Raw genomic sequence first — 20,867 nt, 5'->3', positions numbered from 1 at the left:
TGTTGACAATAGATAGAAGGTGCTCCGTTCGATTTTCCTGACTGTCCAAGAATCTATTTCCCTGTCATAATCATCAAATACAGAAACTTTTAAGAATTATTTCAGAAATATTTCGAACGATATGTTTAGAAGATTTCAGTGTGCTTTGTTAAATCTACTATGGTTTTGCTGTTCGTTTCAATATGGCGATGGTTAGTTGCTTAGTGCTTCAACGGTCCCTTTGCTTATAATGAATTTCGTGGCTTTTCTTTCTATTCCCTTCTGTTATTTGAATACGAAACCTTGATGTTCATATTATTAACCATAAGTACAGGCAACTTATGTAATTATGAAGCTGTGCATCTGATAAAAAGAAAGGATTTTATCCGAAAAGTTTTGCCTAGACAGTACGATAGATTCGGCAATTTGCCGTCCTATTAAGGTTTGTTATATCTCATAAATAATCACAAAAGTGTAGATATTTATAAACGTATCCGACAATCCTCGGAGTCGGGAAACTTATAGTATTTTATAAAGTAAAAAAAGAATTTGGAACTCAACTTCTGTTTCAGTCAAAGAAGAATTGCTGCCAAGATAATTTCTTATTATTTCACTGTATACCAGCGAAGTAAATAAATTTTGTATGCAAGAACATTTAAATATTCTAGTATACATTAATAAATAAATTATAAAATTGTGACATAATGGCTGAAACACAGCGAATGGCTGTTTATGGTAGACAACCGCCTTGTGCTAGTGGAACTCGTTTAGAGGAACGTCGTACTAGAAGGTAAAGGAATATTACAGTACAAATTAGTTATAAAGTTTCTATTCCAATTTATATTGTAAATTATTGTTCTGAACAATTTATAATCGAAATTGATTTTTTAAATTTAGATTAGCCTTAAGGTTGGAAAGAAATCGAAAATCAGATAAACCAGAAGATTTTATATGTTATGAATCAAGTGATGACGAAACAGAGACTGTAAGTGAAGGAAAACAATTTTTAAGAACCTCCTTCAATTTTGTGGATTATGTACGTGCAAGAGAGACAAACACTAGAGAAGTGAGAAAAATTAATCAAGAATATGGATTTCGACACATATTGACTCATGATTTATTTAAAGAATATTCGGTTAGCTTAAATAATATGAATAAAGTCTTTTGTTCTCAATGGTTAAGTGATAGGCAAGTAGTATTTGGTACAAAATGCAACAAATTGATGGTTTATGACGTAGCAACTCAGAAATTAGACCAAATACCATCTCTACATGGAAGGCAAATTAATTCAGGAGTTGTAGCTGTTCCTGAGCAGCAATGTGGTATACATTCTGTTCAAATCAATCCTTCTAGGTATATGAATAAGACATTTTGTATTCAAATTTAAAATTTATAATTATGTTAGTATAACTTTTATTTATATTAACTTTATAGTTTGTAATTGTAACTTACAGGACTCTCCTATCAACTGGGGCAAGAAATAGTAATGAAATAGCTATATATAGGCTACCAACATTAGATCCAGTTTGCGTAGGAGAAGGTGGTCATAGAGATTGGATTTTTGACATGTGTTGGCTAGATGATGAATTTTTAGTTTCTGGTTCTAGAGATACCAAAATGGCTTTATGGCGTATAGATAATGATCTTGCTGAAGCTCCTGACAAAGCAGATGTGCCAACACACAGGTTGTATTACATAAAACACAAATAACAAGTATATATTATGTGAACATGTTACATTGTTTTATTGTTATTAGGTTGATTCAACCTGTATGTGTTAAAGAATGTAGATCTGCGCAAAAAGTACGTGCGCTTGTCTTTAATAGAACTTACAAAGAAATTGCTGCTATCACTCTGAATAATTTCATACACATCTGGTCTGCTGAGACTTTTAGACAAAAAATATCTAGAAAATTACCGGTTTGTCAAGAAAATGTTTGCCTTGCTGTACAAGATGATGGTGTTTATGCCGTAGGATGCCGTTCTTATACTTTACTTTTAGATGCAAGAACTGTGCAACCTATAAAAAGAATACCTTCACGGTGCGTGAATTAATTCTAATTTCTTCAAATTTGTTAAAATGTATATGATCTCCACAAACTATACTAAATCATATCTTTTCTATAGGTATAGCGGTTGTGGAATCCGATCAGTTAGTTTTCAAGGTTCCGTTTTAACAATTGGAACAGGCTTAGGAATGATGTTCTTTTATGATGTGAGGGCTCAAAAGTATCTTGAGTCTTCAATTAATTCTAACAGAATTGTTGTATTAAAAGCATCAAAGGGATATGTGGTATGTTCTGTTTAGGAATATGCAGAAAACTCGAAAATATCGGGTTAGGTATTCTTTTACAGGATCAGGAATCCCGAGAGTATCTCGTGACATAAGAACATCAAGAAATTTCCGAAATTTTCTCAGCCGAAGCACGTTTTGAAATAAATATTGTTTAATATAATTGCGAAGTTTTTGAATTTTATAATGATTTAGAATTTTACATATTATTAAATCTTAATCAAAAGTCTACGACTTTTACTTTTAGACAATAGCCTAATACAAATACTTTTGGTATATGGTTGTATCAAGTAACATTTATCTTGAAACGTATTTCGAGTATACTTATGGGATCCTCATATGACTGAAACGTCGGGTATTAGAGATTTTAGATTCTCGCTAGGACATCTATTTTGTGTATATGTATATTTAAGTTAATCATTTTTGTGTAAATATAATATGTATTTTCATGATAACTTTAGTTTCCTGATGAAGAGTACATAGATGGATTTCAAAATGTGAAATATACACCTGCTATATATACTCATTGCTATGATGGATCAGGAACTCGATTATTCACAGCTGGTGGACCTCTTCCCGTAAATCTATATGGTAACTATGCAGGATTATGGCAATAAAGTTAATTTAATTAATTAAAGAACTGCATCGATTTTTACGTAAGTAATAAGTTGTACATTTAACTAAACATTATTAAAATTTTATCTCAGGAGGTATATACACCTAATCTAGACTTAAGAAACCTTTTTTGGTCATTATCATCTTTTATTTCCATGTTTGTAGAATTACACTCCTTTTCGATTTTATTATCTAACGAACTAAAAAAAAAATTTTATTTATGTATTAAAATTTTAAGATACTAATATGCACTTTTAAAAAATTTTGATACTTTACGAACAAATGACAAAGTAGGAAAAGATAATAAGAGCATTTTACAATTAAAGGTGTATATATCTCGACTGCCTGAAGAAATAAGTGATAAAAATAAAGATATCCGATTTTTTATCATTTCAATCATATATTTAATCCTGAAAGTGAATTTAATTCAACTGTCTCATATTATTAATAAGCTATATTAGCATGTTTGTATGAAGTGTGGAAAGAGCCAAATTCAATGTATTATATATAAAACCATTGTTGTATAATTTAAAATTGACACATGGTAAATAATAATCCTACGATTGATTTATTTTATGAGTGACTTATTTTATGAATTTATTACCATCTCATTGTAAAGTTGTTAAGCTAATTTCGTCTTTTAGTATAAAATTTTGCTCTAGTATTATTTATTGTATATGAAATTGAACAAATTATTGCATGAAAATTTCATTAAAAAATCATATCAATGAGTATTGAAGAAAAGTACTTTAAAAATTATGATTACTAATTTAAATCTTTATATTATCTGCATACAGTGTGACTTTCAAAACCACTTTAATCTGTGTTGTACATTTCTACATCAGTACAATAGAAATGAAAATTTAAAAAGTAATCAACGAATAACACTGCAATGAACATTAAGTTTCTCAGATGCAATCTATCAAGTTGAAATTTTAATACTGGCCTTAGTAGAACAATATACAATGAATATTTGTTATAAAAAAAAACTTATTTTAGAAAAACTATCTATTAAAGCCTTTATAATGTATTTCTGTATTACATAATAGAATGTGAAACATATATAATTTTAATCAATGCATGGATTATAAAGCAATATCTTTTAAGTGTGCATGGCAATTGTTAAATGAAAAGAATCAATCAATTTGTTAAATGAAATTAAAAAAATATATATTTAGTTTGTTATCTTCCAAATATTAATTTATTTAAATATTGAAATATTGATTTCTTTGTAACCTTTTTTATTAATAATATTATAAATATAAAATTTTAAATCTATTAATTGTAACAATCTGCATTTTTCATATGCAAAGATACAGTGGAAATATTTTAAATTGTAATTGCTCAAATTCAATCAAATTGATTATTCATATATTGTACATTTTATGATACGAAGGTATTAAAAAACATCAGCAGTGCATATTTGCAGTTACAAATAATGGTACATAATCTGTGATTAATGTGTTTCTTGTATACAATTCAAAAAATGTATTTGAAGAAACTACAGTCTGTTCCATAAGAGTATGTTGGCAATATCTCTGCAAAGATTAATTTATTTGTCTAAAATTCATCTAAAATATTAATAAGCGTTTACTTCATATATAATAGGTTCTATTCCCTTAATGATTATTCTCTTTGACATCATCTTGGCATGTGAGACAAAAGTGTATATTTTTCAAAAGCTATGAACTAAAGCTGTGAATGTTAAAAGACAATTTCCTTGCAGTTTATACTTCACAATAGACTTTTTATTTACATAAGAAGCTTGTCACTTATGCATTAACAGTATTGAATTTTTAGAAAAAATTGATAAATCATTATGTCTTTCTTGTGTTTTTATAATATTGTATCCATTTTTTAACGAACTATGAAGAGTTATGCAAGTACTTACTTGATAACAAGAGTTATTTAGTTGTACTTACAAAATTCATTTTCTATTCCTTTGGATGAAAACACAGGATGATTGTATCAAATCATTTTACATATAAAACGCTTCATCTCGGAAAGCTCTGTTCTTTTCAGCAACACGAACGAATCTGAGAGACTTTAAACTAACACGTAGTAGAGAAAATTATTGTATTGAGATTATTAAAACCTATTCTTCATCAGGTATTAATTTTCATAAATATTGTCTAAGTCTATACACTCTTGTAAGACAGACTGTACTTTTAATGAACGAAGTATTATTGTAATGATGTTAATTGTGCATAGCTACTTTACACATTTGATTGTAAACAGACTTATATTTGATTTTTGGAATGAAGTATATTCGAATTTTGGTGTACTTAAGTCTTAAGTGATGAAGTAAGTTCACCATTATGTTTTTCACTGTCAGATATATTTTAAATTTGTTGATGGTATAAAACGATGCAAGTGCATTTTCAATACTTAGGATAGAACTAACAGATCAAGAAATTGTTGACATGTAAACAATAAGTAATTGAATTATTAGTATATCACAATGAATATATGTCACGAAACTATATTCTGTGTGTTTTTACATTAACAGATTATAAATTGTTGGCATATAGTCATTCATAAAGTCATTGCATTACATAATAAATAAAAGTGTGTGTTGTATTTATAAATTCATGATTAGACTGTACGAACATGTATATGATTATGCATAATGAACGAATACATTGAATACATTTTAACACAATTATCAATATGTACTTTTACTACAAATACTACAAACAAAATATTATGAAACAATGCTACAAACTACTAATAATTTTGTTCTTTAGTAATTTCGTGTATTTCGGAATATACGTTTTAGCAGTGATTATTAAGTGTAACTCATAAAGTTCACTGTTTTTCATACAAAATCTTTAAGTAACATTAACTATTGTGCATGTTAAAACGTCCTAATTTTCATACTAACGTCACTTAAGCGAAACAAATCTAAGTATCGTGTATTTTAACTAAAATAATGCAATAGAAACAGTATAAATAAATAATTTTTATACTTAAACTATATGTATAAGTTACAAAAAAGTTTTGTACAAGTACAATCACTGCATCACTGTATCAGAAAACATTTTTTCGTATATCATATTTATTAAATGAATATCACGAAAAAGATTTGAGAAAATGTTATAATATATTATAGTAACTTCTACAACTGTTCTTATATTTCTTAACAATTGTTTTCGATTTTCATAAATTTTTTTTCTGTAAAATGTATCATGTGTATAATGTATTCTTTTTTTGTATTATAAGATCATAAGTCTATCATATACTATTCTGTATGGTTGTGTTTTTATTAGATCTGTAGAAAACGTTCTTTCAAAAATTAGTTATGACTTACGTTAAGAATATACGGACAATATATAAATTACTTATAAGCTCGTTCAAAATTTTATTAAAAAAAAAATTGCGTTTTTTATTGTTAAAAAAATATCTAGTGCAATTAATATATGTATAAAAATTTCTCATAAACTACAACTAGATTATCCTTGTTTTTTGTTACTAATTAAAATACTGTAACAATTATAAGTAAATATATACATTTTCTTAGAATAAATTATATTATCAAGCTACGTTACTTTTTCTCCGTACTTTTATTTAATATATTAAATACTAAATATTTCGTACAGGCAGTGCTACTTGATTGGTGAACAAATTGCACTAATTTTATATGTGTGCGTGCGCGTGTGTGCATTAAATAATCTATGTAAATAAATATGTCAAATCATTAATCACAATTGCGTTTATCAGTTTTTTCTTCTTTAGTCGCACTAAAGTGAATATTAAAAGAAAGAAAGAGACTTGTCTCATTACAAATAATTTATTAATGTTATATATATATATTATATATATATATATATATCAATACAAGATTTTTATTTCGCTTAGATTTTTATTTCATCACAAACAACGTGTAAAGAGTGTATAATGTATACAAAACACGCGACACTGCGACATACTTGTAGTATATGTAATGTAAATGTTGTTCAATTTAATTATCGAGGCTTTGTCATGACTATATTAGATATGTTGTATTTATTTTGTGTGCCGAAAATGTATAGATGCGCATTATGTGAGTAAAAACGGAGGGCAATCCGTCTTTATAGATACACTCGTCGATATGTCAGAGTATCAGAATATAGCTCTTTGACGAGTGAAAGATTATATCTTTAAAAGGATATCTTTGGAGCACGTATCACTATCAGTGTGTCCTTAGCGATGACAGATTGCTTCTTTTACGTGCTATTTTGCCGGGATTAACAAAGTAGTTTCTACCGTAATTACTATAAACCCATCTTGGGGCATAAATAAGCTCATTTCTTTTTTTTTTTTTTTTTTTGGTATAGATTGACAATTGATATCCTAACGCACAAGTCTCGTAAATAAATATACACTGATCGTAACAATATACATTCTGAAAATAAATAGAGTATTTCACAATTATTGCGTAAATTGGTGAGCACTACTGTGTGAAATCGATCGATTCTCACGAGAAACATTATATTTCAAAAGCCTTTCTCGCGTCGAAAACATATTTATCATTATCTTTTCTTACACAGGCGATCGCAAATAACTGGTATCACACGTACACTTCTTTCTTTCCCTTTGCTTTCTTTTTTCGAAAAATAATCAGGGAGAAGAGTTATTATCCTCCCTTAATTATCTTGGTAATTTTCGTTCATGCTCCCCGTTGGTCACGAAAGTGCATTCATGTTTAAAAAGGAATCAAAGATGCCCAGCATCTAAGGCCTTATTTATATCACTAACTAGCATCCCGAGGATAGATCTGTGTTCCGAATCCTGTCTAAAAACGGAGTCCAAGAAGTCGGAATGCGTTAAGAAATCGAACACTTGATCACACCGATCTTGTGACTTGTCTGTGAGATGTGGCTTTATGAGTGCTTGTATCGCGGTTCTGCATCGTTCTAACGATTTGATTAAGTACGCCCGATCGAAACTGAACTCCAATTCGTAAAACGAGACCACAGACATTGCCACAGCTCTAAGGGCAGTTCTTATTTCCACGAGTTTCGCGTCGTCGGTGGCGTTTAATTGTTGATTACGTTGTAGGAGACCCACCTAAAATGAAAGTATTTAACGAATATGAAAAAAAAATCGCGATTACTTTGCATATCTATGTCACAGCAATCATCGAGGGAGAGACAAGTACCTTAATGGATAATTTAACGATATTCTTTAAAACTTTCTCAGGCTGTTTCTTGTCTAAATTAGAATTGGTTTTCGCGGCTCTTTCCATAAGTTTATACAAATTGTCCAAAAGTGACGTAGTGGCGTCATCTATCAGCAATGATCTTCCGGCCCCTGTAGATACGACTCTGCCGAGGAGTTTTTTTTGCGCACGAAGACCTAAATCACGAGCGCGGCTTCCGGTGCCCCCGGCGGGATAAGATCCGCCGTTCAATGTAGTCGCCGACTGCATCACTGGGGAAAAAATTGCAAACGCTGTACCATCTGCTCGGGGAGATATGGGGTTGAATAATGATCCTTTTGTTGCATGAAAAGATCGACTTGTGAAAATGATACATAGGGTGCATTAGGAAAGTTAGTCTATAAGTTAACTGTTCTATGTATTGAAGCGGTATGAAAGTATGAATTTATATTAAATACTAAAAAAGTTTCTTACGAGATTTAATACATATATGTACTTGTAAAAGCTTATGAAACTTATCCAAGAGAATTATGAGGTATTGTTATGCACAAAATGTGCACATTTTCATAAAATATTTTGTTTACAAATTATACCCAATTATACAATAAACATTATTAATATATTATTAATTTCAGTTTGATCATAATCTCTAAGATTTGCAAAACAATTAATAATTCTAGATTATATGGCTTAATAAACACCATGTATATACATATAATGGTAGGAGACAAAATTTCTTAGAGTGAAATATAATAATAAGACGTTCATAATAAATAATGCAATAAAAAATAATATGACAAAAATTTACAATAATACTCAACAAATTACATCCAAATGTATATTAAAAAAGTGAAACCTATATCGTTTTCAAATCATGTCTTTGCAATCTTTTTCCTTCTTTTGTCTCATAGAATATATATTAGAAATTTTTCAACTACTTCAATATACTCTGTACCAATATATGTATATGTATGTGTGTGTATGTATATATATATATATATATATATATATATTGTTATGTTATGTTATATGTTATATATATATATATATATATATATATATATATGTTATGCTTATGTTTATATATATACATATATGTATATATATGTTATGTTCAATATATATATATATATATATTGTTATGTTATGTTATATGTGTATATATACTAGTACACTACTACATTAGTATATATATTAGTTAAAATAACATAAAATGTGATATCTTATTGATTTACCCAGACGAAAATAGTAAAAATAATAGTTTGCATTATAATGTGCGTATGATCAGAACTTACCATCAAACATTGGTAGACCGCTGTTTCCTCTAGGCGATAACGGGATTGTGAATGAAATAAAGAAGTGTTCTGTGAGCACGGTCGAAACTCAGGCAAAAGTAACTAAAATAAGCAAGGATGTAAAATGAATCAATATATACATAAAACGATATTATGTCAAATAAATTAAATATGGCAACACATAATAAAATGATGTTGCGCGCGTTGTGCAAATGCGTTTATGCGTGTGTTCTTATTCATGGGAACGAATCAGAGCATCGTACAGTTAACATTTGTATACCTTGATTGCAGTCGGTTACAGCTACAAGATGATAGAGCAGCCAGCTCTGCAATTCCATCACTGCCGTCCCCCACGCCACCTGAAAAAACACATTTTTATGTTCGTAAAGAACATGTGAGTTGGTGAGAAATAGCTCCATACGTAAAGCGAGTTATGGATTTTTTTAAATTGTAATGTATTTCTTTTATATTTAGAATAACAATATTTTCTATTATAATATTTATATTACATTCTATTATATATATATTTATATTTGTTTGTCATTTGATCTTTATAAGAATTATTTTCACTTGAAATAAGAGGTGCCTAACCGTGTTTCGTTAACAGACGTTAGCAGATTGAGAAGTATGAACATTATTATTATTTATTATTATTCAATATACATGCTATGTCTTTAAAGTAACATCAACACGCATTCCGTGCCACGCGTGTCATCAACCACCCACATGTATGTACATACTTACAATGGAAGCGAAACTGCCTAGCTAAACGAAGGTGTTATTTTAAATTCAGTCAAAAACTTATAATTGTTATTTAGTATCTAAAAGTTTCACAAAAATTCTTAAAACTCGCGTACTTTCCAATCCATAAAAATATTAATTGAAACTGCAATGAAATAAACATTGAATTAATTCAAATACCTATAGTGTATTCAATATTGCAGATAAACCGATACAATTCAGTAATTATAAGGATTCCATGAAAAAAACAAAGTATCCCTGTTTTCCAATTATCTCCATAAAATTTCACCGTTAGGCTCCAATTCTTTATTTCAGGATTAAATTATTATTATAGAATTAAATTACCATTATAAAATAGTTAAGAATGGAACAGAAGAATAGAAAGGAAAGAAAACAAACGGTCGGTGCAAGTTGGTGGCGGGCAAAGAATTAAATAGGTTGCAGCATACATGCTCCCTCATTCGTGTAATTTATGTCAATAACTGAGGTCAAACCCGATACACTGGAAATGGAACGTAATGTGCGTGTGGTTTGTCGTCGCGAGGTATAATCATATATGTATATACACACACATATAGACGTTTATATCGAAGAGGTATAGTTGTGTGGAAGTTGGATCGATTTGTAAGGAGCGTCAAGGCAAGCCAGAGACTCTCATTCTCGTTTATCGACGTAATAGGGGCAAATGGATGCGCGCTACGGGATATTACCTAGTCTTGATACGGTTAGATCGATATGTATTTCGAGAACGTGATAAATATCGATATCGATCGAGTATCGGAGTACCTCAAAATTCCCTATCATTTGACCCGAATGCGAATTTTCAAGATCTTCGAGCATTCGACTGATCTTAAGATGTTCGAGAACGTCCGAAGTGCTTTTAAACGCACTCAAATTATCGAAATGCTAGAAATACTCACGCGCATGATTCGATCTATGATCGCCAGGATGATCGTTCAGATTAAATGTATTGTCAGGTTGTCCATCTACTAAGTTCATATATGATAAGAAAGTCTAAGAAACCACATTATGTCAACATCTTTTCACAAAATGATTTATTAATTAAAAATATTAGTGAGTCGTTTGCAAATTGCAAATTGTACGTTGTAAGTTATAAGCTTCTTTTTTATAATTTTATAGTTTTATGTCAAATAGGGCAATCAAATAATTCGTAATTTATGAAATTTCTTTATTATTTTATTATGAAGATTAGTAATTTAAAATTGACAATTTATCGATAACTTGTAACTTCGTCGATAATATTAGTTCAATTGTACATGAGAACCTAAGTAGATATTTTTTGTATCGATCGAAAATCGAGGATTCATAACAAATCCAACCTTTATTAAATTTTTCAATTTCTTAGAGGGTAGCGATAAAGTACAAACTATTAGATAAATACTGCGATTATAATTCTACAAAAGTAATGTAATATTATATAATTATATGAGCAGTGTTACATGAAAGTAAGCAATTAAGGCAAAAAAGAAAAAGGTCTGGATAATAGAGTGGCTCTTAAAGTGGGAACATTAATTACACGGAAGTGTAATAAATAAATTGAGGTTTCACTTTAGGAATGGTACTCAATTACTTTAAAACGTCAAAGGTAATATATCTAAATTTATCGTGACTGATTCATCTAACTAATCCTGATTAATTCTAATAAGAATAATTCATTATCGTATACTTAGCAGCTAGTATTGTGCGAAAATTCGATTAGAAGCATTTAACCAATAAAATTATTGAATTTCGAAATAAACCAATAAAATTTGTAACTCTTGGTGAATATACTTGATTTATGAGGTAGTACATCATACTGAAACGAGAGTCCTATTCCAGTCGTATCCTAAATCGTTCGTACCACTTCAACACTATCGAACAATATTTGCGATATGCAAGAATTAGTACACGGTAGTTTGAAATAAAGCAAAATGAAATATTTTATAAAAGTAAAAGCTTTACACGCATATAACAGATTTTAAATGATATTTAAGCCCTTCAAGAGCGACTTCAACAATATTGTTTCTATCTAAAAGAAATAATTTAATCATAAACTAGTTTTCTTATCTAAAATACTATATAAGTAATTTTAGATAATTTATAGATAAATTCTTATAGTTATTTTTTAAATAATTTTTAGATAACTCTTAAATGATTTTCTAGGTACATACATATATGTATAGTATAGATAAAACTACCCAACTAATGTGTATCAGACAATATCTAATCTATTCAATACAATTCTAAAGCGGAAAATTAAATTCCAATTGAAAGGTTTTAATTGATGTATTGTCCTGCTGGGAAACACCGTAAAGTCATACGACTAAAACAAATGATCGATCGCTCGGAGAACTTTCGCTCTCTTTGCTTGGTCGTTTCCTAACTACAATAGATCGAGTTACTAGCGCGCTATTAGGCGGTTGTCGAGTATCCATATTAAGCGCATTATTCGCTATTAACATCGTCAAATTTCAAGGTATTTTCCTTTTTCCCTGCACGGTCCACAAATTCTTTCATCAGTACAAATTAGTTATGTATTTTGTTTTAACCAGAAGATCTCTATAATTGGAATACATTTTCTAAAGTGATCCACTTTCTTTTATTGAAACAACGACCCGGAAAAAAAGAAACTACATTTTCCTCGAAATAATTTTCAATCTTTTAAATTTGATAATTAATTACGATATAGGCTTAGAAAAACTTTTCTTATCAATGTGTATTTTAGAAACTATGTATATAATATGGGGATAAATGACTTTTCCGTAACTTGTTTCACACTTGCAGAGACCAGTATCTAATTGTATATCTAGTAGTTATTTAAAACCAATTTTATCACGTCGTAATAACAGAATAATAATACAGAACGTAGTCCTTATCTATCGATACATCATTTTTATTTGTAATTCTGTAAACGTGTTATGATTGCAAACTCCGGTTTTATTATCGTACTGAAAAACAATTTAATTAAAACATCACGATATTATATTATATGTAGTTATGACGATTATAAATATTAAAGTCCTTGAAATTCGATTTGTCCATAATTTATCTACAAGTTAAATTAAATTACACCTTGTCAAAGGTGAGCAAGCGTCTGGGGACATTTTTTAACGGTAGCATATATTTGTACAGTGTTGTGCCATAACTCGCATAAAACGAGGCAAGAGATATGATACAGAGTTTATAGTTTCCGGTAGCGCTTTAAAAACAGGTCAAAGATTCTATTCTGATCTTTATCCGTGTCAGATCGGTGGTTCCATGAAATTTTCTGTAATTTCGTTTTCTTGCTTCGCTCGAACATTAAATATCTATACAATAAATCTGGTTTCCGCGATGAGTCATTGGTGACTAATGCATTTCTGAACTCTGTTAGCTTACTGATACAATAATAATCATGATTACTTGAATAATGAATAAAACTGTATATAAATACATAAAAATTATTGCTAAAATGAAATTTAACAGAAGATATTAAAATAACTATTTTATAGTATATAATATATTCTTCTTTCGAAAAGTTATACGATTATTTAAATTATTTATTTAAAATATTTAGATGACAGAAGTGAATTCTTCATGTTTTCATGTTTTAAGCTAATGCGAAATAGAGACAATTATTTCGTAAAGAAGTTAAAAAATGTAGATAAACAGGTGAACTGCAGGTATATTTCCGAGTAGGCTGGAGGTTCGTCATTTCTATAATTAGTTATCTGCTTCGTTCTATCGCGATGTGTCGAAGGATAGGACCTAACAGCCCACAATTTTCTAACGTATGCACGAACATAATTTTTAACGTTAAGAACATGTACACGTCATATGTGCACGCGACACTCTCGTTTCTTGCTTGCTTGCAAATTGAACTTTGCAGGCAATTTTGTTCGCATTGCGTCGTATTGAATAACTGTATCTGAATCTAGAGAGGCTATTTCACACGTGATCGAATCTATAAAATTAAAGAATTATGACGGTGCGAAAAAACTCAATTGGAAATGTTTCATTATTTCTTTCAAAAGGATGATTTACTTTTATATTCTTGACGAACGATTATTATTTTGTTAAGCTTATCGTTGTTGTCTTCATTAAATAATAATGATCTGCTTCTCCATCTACACTTCATTAACAATTTTCACATGCGATTAAATCGATATTTACTCCACACATAATTATGGTGAACTTATATTTCTAAATGTTTGAAGCAACGAATCATTGAAATTCATATATTGCATTATGTGTTTCTTAGATTTGTGAAGTTTAGAAACCTTTTAAATTAAAATAGTCCACGTGGAAACAGTTAATTCGTTTAAATTTGTTTGTTCAGCAATTCGGGTAATGGAATTGTCGGTACCCTCGTCAAACGATTTTGGAGCGCAAGTGATCTGTCACTCTTTCTTCATAAACAGTTTTAATAACAGCGTCACATCCAATTAAGTTTACGAAACGGAGGGATTTTCCAAATAAGAATAATAATCCAATGAGTCTCCTATGTTAACTTATATTTTCAACAATTCGAGTTATTAAACTGTCGTTATCATCATCAAACGATTTTTTTCCTTACAAGTGAGACAATAACGTACTTAGTTTGATGGAATTAAAAAATTTATTCCATTATCATTAATTTGACTCCAATTTAGTTTTTCCAATAGTTGGAAGTAATGAATAGTTACAATATGATTTCGAATGGAAAGTCAATCTTCATTTTCTTCCCACTTCGTTATTTCCTTTACGTTTATATGACACCATTTATACCAAGCTCATTTATTTGAACGTTAGTTCAATTACCCGATTATATGAATTTCTGTCAGTTAAATCCATTTATCTAAACGTGAACTATTATATGAACGAGAATCATTCTATTGTACGAACTCCAATTATATAAACTATTCGACTTCCGATAAATTTATGTAAGCGCAGTTCTACTGCATATACATATGTATATAACTAATTTGATGAAATTGAAAAGTGTATTTCATCACAAAACATTATGTAGAGGTATCAAATCAAGCGTTACTCCAATTTATTCTTTTTTTTTTTTTTTTTGTTTTTTCATAATTGAAAGTAACGAATGGTCGAACGATTTCAAATCAAATGGCAACTTCCTAACCCTCGATTTCTTTAACGTTGCTTTTTTATATAGTACGTATACACTCCATTTATTTAAACGAAGTTTTAGTCGATTGAATCCATATGTCTGAACGTGAACTATCATATCATAGAAAATAGGCGGAATCAGCAGATTCTTATTATATAAACTTCAATTATGTAAACTGTTTATAAGTTCATGTAAATGATATTCTAATATATGTGTATATACAGCTAATTCGATTAAACTAAAAAGCATATTTCATCAGGCAAAACATTACATAAAGAGATCAATCAGGTCAAGTAATACTCCAATTTATTTTTTTCAACAATTGAAAATAACGAATCATCAAATGATTTCAAATCGAGTGGCAACGTTCGTCTTCTTTCCAACCCTCAATTTCCTTAACGTTTTTCTTTTTATTTCGAAAGATGCAGCTGTCACACCGACAGCTGTGCAACTGGCACGAACCTCCTTGTTAAACTGAGCATCTTGTCTGAGAATATACCCACCACCTGCCCTTCGATCGATGTGTTCAGCTTCATGTGTGTGCACGAACGCACATGTCGTACACAACGCGGTGCGCACGTGCTCACATGGACAAAGTTACGAGAAGGATTATACTCTATCCACAAAGGTCACGCGTTCGTCTGTTAAATACGACTTTCGAGAGGTCCACGTTCCTGCCTGGCTAGGCTGTAGCCTGTAGCGGTCGTTTTTGGATATCGATCCCGCCGATTGCACACGCGAGATTCTCTCACGGAATCGTATCCAATTTCAACTTTTTATCCTATCTCCCGAGCGAATCTCAATTGTAATCCTTCGACGATCTTAACGAGCGCGGGACTATGTCCTCGCAATATCGACTTTTCCCGATATTCAAATGTATTTGATTCGACGTGTAGGTATGTGAGAAGAGTATTTTATCTGATCTTTAGATCATATACGTATTTTGAAATAATTTTAAATAAAATTGAATATACGATTCATAATGTACAGATATGTGAGGAGGATATTTTCATATGCAGAATTGGTAAGTAACTTTTGTGCAGTGATTATTTTAGATACTATATTATATCTATTTTTGAAATATATAAGTTTTTTATTTTAGCTTCTTTAAATTGTGCAATTGCTTTTAAGCAATTTTAAATAGAATTAGATAATGAACTCGATTATCAAAAATCTAAAGAAATCGTTTCATTTTCAATTTCATTCATCGTATCCATTTATACATTTGCATATATTTGCAATCGAAAATGATATATATTGTGAAATCTATAAAACTATTTAATGTTAGAAAATATTTTATCACGTGATAAAACAAATAGTATATGAAATTTTATGATCTCTCTTGAAAGAATGTACAAGATGCATATAATGAAAAAGGAAGAGCAAAATTAATGTTGTGTCCTTCAGAGCTCTAGGAGAGACATATTTTCGTCGCTGCCTCTGTTTTAAGCAGATAGCTTATTCAAGGTTGAAGATACAGTTGATCCTATACATATAGCATTGAAATTTCAAATTACAACCTGTCGCACATCGTGAAGAAATCCACCATTCCTAACATTTATAGTTACCTTAATTATTCTTCAATACTAAATATAGTTCAAATTTTAACCGAATAAAAGTGTACGGAACATATGACGTATTAGAACGCATTATAAAATACGTATAAGGTATATAACGTCAACGAAATAAAAAAGTGGAATTCAGTCTTAAGAAAAACTGAATAGAGGATTGCAGAATTAAAAAATTATGAGATAGTAAAAAGAGACCTCATAAAATATTAATTACCTTAATTTAATAAGTATTTCTTGAATTACTATTAAATAAGTATTTCATAAATTACTTAGATTCTTGGATTTTCTAAAAAATGATAATAAAATGCAAATAACATCAAGTATTCTAGTCTGGTATTTTTACATAAAATGGTCTAAGACTTTTGCACAGTACTGTATATGCACCTAACCCATAATTCAGACAAATTGATTGATTGATGAAACACGAATCAGCTGGTTAAGTACCGCAAATGAAGTTGTCGCAGTCATCGAGAGCGCACATATCAGACGGATTTGCGGAGATAAAAATAACTGGCGAAAAACCATACTATTCTGCTGATATTAATTAGAAACAGAACGGTGAACGCCCGTTGTACAACAGTCTCATTCATTGCACGGTTACTTGTTAAGGTTGCCTATTTACGGGCTCACATTCCGTAGACTAGACGGTTCATTTACGTTAAAGCGCGATTTACATTGAGCCGAAAAAGATGTTTACCCCATATTTCTATCCCCCTTTTCTGTTTGCCTTCGGATATGCACGATTGCGTGGATGAAAATCGTATACTGTGGAAAATTTCACGCTATACTGATAATCGATTAATTCGCGATACCTTGGACAGGCTTTGGCCGTTATTTTCTAAATATACACTATGTTTTTGTATTACTCTGTTACTCCTCTTGGTACCCGTGATAAATGCACATACGGAATTAAGTTACATGCATCTATTCAGCCACGACTAACTGACGCAATTAAACGAACTCGTCGGTTTTGCGAAATTCAGTTTCCATCATGTTGTACATACTTTCCTTTTCACGTGACTCAATGTCATGATAAGAGTGATGGTACGAGAACTATTCTCTTTTCCGTTTCCGCGAGTTATACGCCAACTGTGGTTTCGTAAGTTTCCAAGTTTCCATTTATCTTTAAGTACGTATATGTGTTATTATACTGTGAACTTTTTCCGCTCTTTTTGTCTTGATGGAAGTTAACTTCCAACATGATATCATCACGAAATGACGACGTGAAATATCAAATTTTAACGACCTCACAGAATAGAAAGTAATTCAAATGTAAATAAATAACTTAACAAGAAATACTATTAAAATTAGGTATTCATGTAAAATTGTATGCTTTAATAAGTATAGAATTTAAAAATGAATTTTATATCGAACAAACTCTTTTCGATCACGCGCACTAGCCGACGGTAAATACGTTTGTTCTGAATTATGTATGTTTGAACGATCGTTTAGCGATTCCATTCTTGACTGTAAGGAAGCGGTCTTGTCCATACCAAATTAATTTAAATTTTAGACGCGCACTAACCTCTGCTGATGTCTGGGCCGCGAATGCGACCCCAACTTGACAATGAAGTTTCTCTTTTCCAACAACCGTAGGATAGATATTGTTCTATTGTTTTGTTTGCGTTCCACTTTGCTTTCGTGCGCGTTAGAGATTCCACCGGTATGATGAACCTTTAAAAATATGTTATCGAACTAGACGTAATTGAACACAATACACAAGTATGCAAAAAAAAAAAAGACGAGAAATCACACCGGCAAAGATAGAACACGCTCTTCTCGAGTCTCGCAGTCTATTCGACTGAGCGAACGAACGTCGTCTGTTGTGGTCTGCGAACCCACCCCGGTTACCATGGAATCATCGCTCCGCGAGGTGGGGCGCATGTGGCATCTACGCTCGGGCAACTTCGCAGTGTTAAGGAGTTTTCTCTTTTGCAGTACGCGCTCATTCATTGACGGGGTTATTGTGAATATGAAAGAACGGAATCTAACCACGAAACTTCTTCATTTAACGATACAATATAATACAATGCCTTTTTGGATGAAGCATTGTGTTAATAGTTTCTCAAAAAAAGTGAAAGATACTAGTTGAATAATAATTTTGTGAATTTTTATTATGATGTAGGGTATCAATTAGAAATACCTTGTACATATTTTTTTGTTGTTTTTATTAGAATTTTTAAAATTTGTATATACTTAATGACATTTTAAGATGCATTTAAATTATGCTATTGTTTTTCCTCTTATTTCCAACATGTGCTTTGGATACATTTTCAACAAGTGTCTTAATTGAAACAGAATAACTGATAACATACCTCAAAATCATAATATTTTTGTTAATTGACGCTTTTGGAATAACAATTCTAGGCACAGAGGATCTGTGGAAACTGTACAAATAGGATCCATGAAAATGCAAAAATGTTACTTTTCCTTCGTACTTTAAGCTCTGTGCGTTGGATATGATATTCAGTTGTTGCAAATACTTTATACGATTGTTAACTGCATTACCATACTTCATGAATTTTTAATAAATGTTTATATGCTCGATCAGAGATATTAAGCGCAGCATTCATTACGCATAAACCAGTTTCTCCTAAGAGGCTTAAACCACATAAACCTAAACAATTAGGTATTTATATTGTATATTATCTTTATTGTACGTTATTTTTATGGATATCCTATCTGCTACATACCTAGGTAAGTATGAAGAGGATCTGGGAGACAGTCAGCAAATTTTCCAAATCCTCCTACGATATTATCTTGAGTTTCAAGCAGGAATGCCCTATTTTCATCAGGATCTGATAATTTGTTAATATCAAGCATTTGTAGAGTTGCTCCCACCCAAAAACTATAACAAGTATCAGAAGGCTTTCCGGGTCGTCCATGAAAGCCACTATCTTGCCTCATAAGACACCATCTTTTTAGTCTATTTAATTGGTCATTTGTCAATACATTATGAAGTTCGTTCATGAGAAATAGGCTAGCTACAGCACAAAATGTAGATCCTCCATGTGATTCAAGACCAGGTCCTTGGCCCATTGCTCCATCATATGACTATAATCATTGTTGAGATATTGTGCTATGATAAAATTAAGTAGACAGAGCTAGTTTTTGTTAATACTCTTTATAAGTAAAATAAAAAAAGGAAAGGATAAAAACTTACAATGCTCTTTAAAATGTAGTCAATTGCTTTTGTCTTGTCAATGCCTGACCAATCATTTAAAATTATAGATATACAACAAGCACAGTAAAGGAACCTCATATCACTTTCACATCCTGTTATAATAGCTGTAAATGATCCATCCGGATTTTGACATGCTCGCATTCCTTCAATAATGGATTCTCTGTCGACTCGACTTAAATCATCTCCAAGAATTAAGAGGGTAACTAATCCAATATATGTCATTGCTAAATGACCACATTGATATTTTGGAGCATCCTTTGGTATTGTTGTCGAAGGCTGAAAACCTGAGCGTGGTCCAGCTCCGGTTACTTGAAGCCTATAGATCCAGTCTATCGCCTCTAATTTAGTTTGTTCACTAAGATCATTCAAGCAATTCAATATGTCTAATCCTGATATAGCAAAAAACGCTACAGCAAGTCTAGAGCAGTCAAATTCTGCTGAACATGAATTGGGCATGATTTGCAATAACCTCTGGAAATATTTAGCATGCTTTTTCTTTGCTAACTGCGGTGGCATGTTGTATCGCGTGTTTGTATGATTAAAAAAAAATAATATTTAAAATATATACGGTTACGTATCGAACGCAAGTGTTACTGTCAAATTGGTTGTGCGAGTGGAAAAAGATTTCATTAGAATTATGGTAAGACCTACTAGAGAGCGCTTCAATTCTAAACGATAGATGCAGTTACTACTAGGGGGCGTAAAAAATAATTCGCTGAACGCACGCGTCACCGGCAAACTAGCCCTTTCTTGCGCACGCCGGACGTTCACTGCAACACGCACCAGCCGCGAAAATTACACAAACTACATACTACCCCGGATAACGGAGATAACGAGAAAACACGCAGTAAGTTAAGTTTCAATTAACCGTATACATCTGTCCGCTTCGTGAATACTTTCTCGCGGTAGTTTCTCTGGCTAGTACGGTAGCGCGTTGATTTGCGCGGAGGTAGTTTGTCGG

General features: G+C 31.0%; 3 protein-coding genes across 4 annotated transcripts; 1 reads left to right on the top strand and 2 right to left on the bottom strand.

Annotated features, from left to right (window-relative positions):
- Positions 1 to 284: 284 nt before the first annotated feature.
- On the top strand, positions 285 to 5,546 carry LOC132906263 (DDB1- and CUL4-associated factor 12 homolog). The gene is made up of 7 exons (XM_060958285.1): positions 285 to 421; positions 552 to 769; positions 877 to 1,332; positions 1,434 to 1,664; positions 1,736 to 2,020; positions 2,106 to 2,271; positions 2,733 to 5,546. The coding sequence occupies exons 2-7, from the start codon at positions 684 to 686 to the stop codon at positions 2,886 to 2,888; spliced, it is 1,380 nt and encodes a 459-aa protein (XP_060814268.1). The 5' UTR covers positions 285 to 421; positions 552 to 683; the 3' UTR covers positions 2,889 to 5,546.
- A 1,600-nt stretch (positions 5,547 to 7,146) lies between these two features.
- On the bottom strand, positions 7,147 to 18,633 carry LOC132906318 (tumor necrosis factor alpha-induced protein 8-like protein). Of its 2 annotated transcripts, XM_060958391.1 has the most exons (5): positions 18,248 to 18,624; positions 9,602 to 9,680; positions 9,322 to 9,423; positions 8,027 to 8,298; positions 7,147 to 7,935 (listed from the first exon to the last, which is right to left on the bottom strand). In XM_060958391.1, the coding sequence occupies exons 3-5, from the start codon at positions 9,329 to 9,331 to the stop codon at positions 7,582 to 7,584; spliced, it is 636 nt and encodes a 211-aa protein (XP_060814374.1). In that variant the 5' UTR covers positions 9,332 to 9,423; positions 9,602 to 9,680; positions 18,248 to 18,624; the 3' UTR covers positions 7,147 to 7,581. The 2 variants fall into 2 exon arrangements, with proteins under 2 accessions (XP_060814374.1, XP_060814364.1); XM_060958381.1 differs by lacking the exon at positions 9,322 to 9,423 and having other exon boundaries at positions 18,248 to 18,633.
- Positions 18,634 to 18,873: 240 nt separating this feature from the next.
- LOC132906312 (geranylgeranyl transferase type-1 subunit beta) lies at positions 18,874 to 20,862 on the bottom strand. Its single transcript, XM_060958367.1, has 3 exons — positions 19,886 to 20,862; positions 19,416 to 19,776; positions 18,874 to 19,339 (listed from the first exon to the last, which is right to left on the bottom strand). Exons 1-3 carry the CDS (start codon positions 20,420 to 20,422, stop codon positions 19,227 to 19,229), a joined length of 1,011 nt encoding a protein of 336 aa, XP_060814350.1. The 5' UTR covers positions 20,423 to 20,862; the 3' UTR covers positions 18,874 to 19,226.
- Between the last annotated feature and the right edge of the window lie 5 nt (positions 20,863 to 20,867).

The sequence above is a fragment of the Bombus pascuorum genome, chromosome 1 (genome assembly GCF_905332965.1).
Source record: "Bombus pascuorum chromosome 1, iyBomPasc1.1, whole genome shotgun sequence".
Lineage (NCBI taxonomy): Eukaryota > Metazoa > Arthropoda > Insecta > Hymenoptera > Apidae > Bombus > Bombus pascuorum.
The sequence above is the reverse complement of the archived record's forward strand: the minus strand, read 5'-3'. Positions and strand labels throughout refer to the sequence as shown.